Genomic DNA, 5,429 nt, shown 5'->3' with positions numbered 1-5,429 from the left:
ACCAGCCGTGGGTTCTCGAACCTGCTGGAATTTCGTCAAACACTCTGGCCGCCTTCCCAAACGCATCGATATTTCACCAGGTTATTCATCAGGTAACTACTAGCGCCACTAGTGGTGGAAATTGGCGGCATAATCGAGGGACATTTTGCGAACCACTTTTAGCAGCGTGTGTCAGGGGACTGCTTTCAGTCAATTTCCGAACACGCCTGTCGACTTTGCGTCGGACGCTATTGGGTGCTTTCCATTTACTGACTCAAATCGACTTGTGTCACTATTTCTGGTGTAACCGGCCAATCTGGGCAAAGAAATACACCAGAAATAGCGACACAAGTCGACTTGAGTCAGACTCTTTGCTCTTGAGTACATAGGCATGGAAGATCTCAAATACTGCATCCCTTCTCTGACTCGCAGGCTCTGATTGGCCGAATCACGCCAGTGCTCCGAACACTGACGCTCGTATCACAGAATCCCAGTGCCTGGCACTAAGGCTTTGTTGTTGCGCTCGTAGTGCATCCAAAAGCATACAACGAGCAGTATTGCTACTGTTATACTTATTAAGTTTCATTTATTTACAAAAATCATGCCGTTGAAACTTCCCGTTTTTATCAGAGTTTCGGAAAAAATTCCTGTTCCACATTCGTAAATTATATCGTTTCATTTAAAAATATGTTAAACATTGATATTACTGACTGTTTGTCTAAATAACCTGATCCACCAAGCACTAGTGTATAACATGTATACGTATCATGCGGATGATATCAACGCAATGCGCCAGGCACCCAATTATGATAGGTACGCTCCTGCCGTAAAAGAGAGCGCATGTAGTATGACGACGTCCCCCTCTTCCACTGATCTCTATACACAGTCAGTGCCCTCTTCTCACTGGCTCGGGGACACTTTTTCAGCGTCGATGTTTCCTCCATGTCTATATGCTCGAGGAGTAGTCAAAACATTCTCTATCTTTTTTACAAGCTGGATACTTTCAGAGTCGCCTTCCCTACTCTACGTTTATACCTCTATGGTACATATCGGTGTGACGTGGTTGCAGGTTGGCCGATCAGCGTAAACAACAATAATAATTATTCTACGTAAACTGCTCGCGGGATATTTCTTTCCCGGTCAACTGTTGCCAAAAATCATCCTAAGTTGCAATCGACGTAAGTATCTGTCATCTTGAGCCTACATAACTCAATATTTGTATCTTGAGCCGATATTTTCATATCCACGAATCATATCACGCCAACCAACTGCCAAATTGGCACCTGCCGACTTTGACCGGCCGGTGAAATTAATTCTTCGAATATTTGCGATACTGTCGGTGTTTTCGATTCAAGTCATAAACATTAATTTTTCGAAAACTGCCTTTCGCGGGGTGAAAGAAGACCTCCATGCGGCACAAAAGTTCGTCAACCTTTGAATCGCCGTTATCACGCTTCGTTCCCCTCCCTCTTATCCGGTCGACATGCCGGCGACATAACCTCCACTTTAGACAGGTTATAATCCCTCATCACCCTCTGACTGCGCCTTAAATTCATCTTCAGGTAAACCATGGGGCTGCTTGCAAAGACTGGAGGGCTTCGAATGTCGGCCGAGAAGCAGGAAACTCTCCTCAAGTTGTCCATCCTCTCGATTGCTGCTGTACTTTGTGAGTTTTGCATTTTCCTTTCAACCCTCATTCGCTTTTAAAAAATTATCAGTTGTTTTGTCCTTGCAGCATTTGCGACTCGTCTCTTTTCCGTCCTAAGGTTCGAAAGTGTTATTCACGAGTTCGATCCCTACTTTAACTACAGAACAACCAAGTTTCTTGCCGAGGAAGGATTCTACAATTTTCACAACTGGTTTGATGACCGAGCTTGGTATCCTCTTGGCAGGATAATAGGAGGTAAATTCATCTGAAATACGTTTTTAATCATCATCCCAGATTAGTAGAACCAATCGCTAGAACATTTTAGTGCTTCGAAATTCAAATTTTCATTCACTCAACCCCGAACAACGCTTCGATTTCACTTTTAAAGTCTTTATTATGCTATAGGAACAATTTACCCTGGTCTAATGGTGACGTCAGCAGCTCTCTACCACCTGGCTTGGTTGCTGAACATAACTATCGACATTCGAAATGTCTGTGTATTCTTAGCCCCGCTATTTTCCAGCCTGACGACAATTGTAACATATCTTCTAACCAAGGAGCTGAAGGTAAGTGAAAAATTCACTTGCTTTAACAGGAAATGCATCATGAATCCTTATTTTTTAACTACAGGATTCTGCTGCTGGACTCGTCGCCGCATCCATGATCGCCATCGTGCCTGGCTACATATCGCGATCGGTAGCAGGATCGTACGACAATGAAGGCATAGCGATATTCTGCATGCTGTTTACCTACTACATGTGGATAAAGGCGGTCAAAACTGGGGCGATATTCTGGTCGTCGTTGGCTGCTCTTGCCTACTTCTACATGGTATCTTCGTGGGGTGGATACGTCTTTCTTATCAACCTGATCCCACTCCATGTCTTGACGCTGATGGCAACTGGTCGTTTTTCGCACAGGATATATGTCGCCTACAGCACTCTATACTGCGTTGGCACAGTTCTCTCGATGCAAATATCATTTGTTGGTTTTCAGCCAGTTCAGAGCTCCGAGCACATGCTTGTAAGTCTTACCAGCCACTATTGTAGCTTCAGATCATTTTCAAAGCATTCACGTCTCATCGAAATCGTTGCGGTTGTTTTCAGGCTCTTGGCGTATTTGGACTCTGTCAAATTCACAGCCTTGTCGATTATCTACGCAGCAAAATGTCCCAGAACGACTTCGAGTTGCTCTTCAAGGCCCTTGTTTTTTCCATGGTGGTTATCTCCTTCGTTGTCGGCGGAGCTCTAACTGTTACAGGTGAGCGAAGGCAATAAGGGAAAAGCGAATTTTTTGCCTGAAACTGAGATTTAACTACTGTGTATCACCTTTCAGGCAAAATTTCGCCCTGGACCGGCCGCTTCTACTCGCTTCTTGACCCGTCCTACGCCAAGAATCACATTCCGATAATCGCGTCCGTCTCCGAACATCAACCGACATCATGGAGTTCGTTTTACTTTGATCTCCAAATACTGGTGTTCCTCTTTCCAGCCGGGTTGTACTTCTGCTTCTCGAAATTGACTGACTCAAATATTTTCCTCATACTCTACGGAGTCACGAGCATCTACTTCGCTGTGAGTAACTGTATGCAAATGTTTACGTCAGGATCCTTACTATTTTTTCATTGTTTCCAGGGAGTTATGGTCCGACTCATGCTGGTCCTCGCACCTGTTATGTGCATTCTATCCGGCATCGGAGCATCTTCAATGCTTTTAACTTACATGAAGCAGATAGAGAGTGGTAAAGTTGTCGACAAAAAATCCAAAAAGTTTGAAAACAATTACGTGCTCAGAAGCGAGGTGAGTGTCCTCAAATCCTGCTTCGTTTTTCCTCTTTTTTTTTAAGGATGTATATACGAGTAGACTGTAAACATAAAAAACATAACAAAAAAGCAACGCTTCTTACAGATCGCAACTCTGTTCGTTGCTGTTATGTGCTTCCTTTTCGTGTCCTACACTCTTCACTGCACCTGGGTGACTGCCGAGGCTTACAGCTCTCCGAGCATCGTGTTGTCTGCCCGATCGCCAGACGGTGGTCGAATGATTTTCGACGATTTTAGGGAAGCCTATTATTGGCTGCGAATGAACACTCCTGAGGTAGGTGAAATAGAGTTTCACTTAAACACCAGCCTGGCGATAATTCTGAAATTCAGGACAAAAACTATTGATTCACTGGTTTCTTTACTCACTAAAATTCATTCAGGACGCAAAGGTGATGTCATGGTGGGATTATGGCTACCAAATAACTGCTATGGCGAATCGAACTATACTCGTCGACAATAATACTTGGAACAATACTCACATATCAAGAGTCGGCCAGGCGATGGCCAGCTCCGAGGACAAGGCCTATGAGATAATGAGGGAGCTTGACGTCGACTACGTTCTCGTCATTTTCGGCGGACTGACCGGATATTCGTCAGATGGTAACAGACATACTGTATTAAAAACTACGCACAAAAAATCAATATTACTTCACCGGTTTAATAATTTCCGTTACTTTCAATAACTTTGTCTTTCTTTATATGCCACAGATATAAATAAGTTCCTATGGATGGTGAGGATTGGTGGCAGCACCGACAAGGGTAAACATATCACAGAGTGGGACTATTACAGTCCGGCCGGTGAATTCAGGGTTGACAAGGAGGGATCACCGGTCCTGCTAAACTGCCTTATGTACAAGATGTGCTATTACCGGTTCGGCCAGGTTTACACCGAAGGAGGTGAGCCGACTGACAATCGAAAATTGTATTTTAGTCTTTCTAAGTAATGAGCGCTAAGAATTGATTAAATTTTCGATTCCATCTGTCTACTAGTTTTTGAGTTATTTAAATAACAAAATGAAAAACTGAAATATTCTATTCGATAATGTTTTACTAACGAGCTCGAAACGCGACCAAGGGTGAAATTCTTAGGCTGGCCTTTCAAGGTCAGCGTGATTAACCACTTATTTTCTTTATTAACATCATGTTATTACCGAACAGGCAAACCCTCGGGATACGACAGAGTTAGGAACATGGAGATTGGAAACAAGGACTTTGAACTGGACGTCCTCGAAGAAGCTTACACCACCGAGCACTGGCTGGTCCGCATTTACAAGGTCAAGGATCTACGGAACAGAGGAATTTGAAGTTGTAGTGAAGCTCGTTCTATTACACTAAACGTAATGATAATAATAATAGTAATAAGAAGAAGGCGAAGAAGATGAGAAGAAGAAGGATGATACAATACGTATACACAAAAGAAAAACATTCACATGACCTTAACATCGATTTAATTTCCATACAAATGTTGAAAAACGGAGCTTCAGTCGTTAACTTTCTGTTTTATATCTAGATAGAGAGATAGAGATAGAGATAGAGAGAGAGAGAGAGAGAGAGAGAGAGAGAGAGAGAGGCAGAGGGAGAGGGAGAGGGAGAGGGAGAGGGAGAGGGAGAGGGAGAGGGAGAGACAGAGAGAAAGTACGAGTGCAAGAGAGAATGAAAAAAAACAGAGATTGAGAATCGACTTTTGAGTAACGCGTTTTTCAACGGGTGTTGAATTAAATGCCTAATTAAATACCTAATTGCATACGTGATGAAAAATGTTGATGTATAAAGTATAAATTTTTATAAAAAGCATGAGAAACACTCAAGTGTACAAGATGAGTTATTATCCATTACTTGTTATCCAAAACTTGCACAATGGACTAACAGCTTCTTACGCCTTAATTTTCCTTTCAAACCTCCTCCTCATCAGATCCTCACTTGCCCATTCTAAGGAATTCTTTGCCTTCAGCGACTCGAGGTAAGGAAGTTGTATGAATCTGA

At 42.9% G+C, this 5,429-nt stretch overlaps 1 protein-coding gene across 1 annotated transcript; it reads left to right on the top strand.

Annotated features, from left to right (window-relative positions):
• Window positions 1-905: 905 nt before the first annotated feature.
• On the top strand, window positions 906-5,249 carry Stt3A (catalytic subunit 3A of the oligosaccharyltransferase complex). Its single transcript, XM_046627680.2, has 12 exons — window positions 906-1,157; window positions 1,542-1,645; window positions 1,715-1,882; window positions 2,033-2,193; window positions 2,258-2,647; window positions 2,731-2,884; window positions 2,960-3,198; window positions 3,259-3,423; window positions 3,532-3,720; window positions 3,827-4,046; window positions 4,155-4,343; window positions 4,605-5,249. The coding sequence occupies exons 2-12, from the start codon at window positions 1,549-1,551 to the stop codon at window positions 4,748-4,750; spliced, it is 2,118 nt and encodes a 705-aa protein (XP_046483636.1). The 5' UTR covers window positions 906-1,157; window positions 1,542-1,548; the 3' UTR covers window positions 4,751-5,249.
• Window positions 5,250-5,429: the final 180 nt, after the last annotated feature.

This window comes from Neodiprion pinetum, chromosome 5 (assembly GCF_021155775.2).
Source record: "Neodiprion pinetum isolate iyNeoPine1 chromosome 5, iyNeoPine1.2, whole genome shotgun sequence".
NCBI lineage: Eukaryota > Metazoa > Arthropoda > Insecta > Hymenoptera > Diprionidae > Neodiprion > Neodiprion pinetum.
This window is presented reverse-complemented; position numbering and strand designations above follow the sequence as displayed.

Coding starts and splice junctions, on each gene's coding strand:
- Stt3A (XM_046627680.2), top strand. CDS start 1,549: ATGGGGCTGCTTGCAAAGACTGGAGGGCTTCGAATGTCGGCCGAGAAG. Junction 1,646..1,714: donor CTCGATTGCTGCTGTACTTT/GTGAGTTTTGCA, acceptor TTGTCCTTGCAG/CATTTGCGACTCGTCTCTTT. Junction 3,424..3,531: donor ATTACGTGCTCAGAAGCGAG/GTGAGTGTCCTC, acceptor CGCTTCTTACAG/ATCGCAACTCTGTTCGTTGC.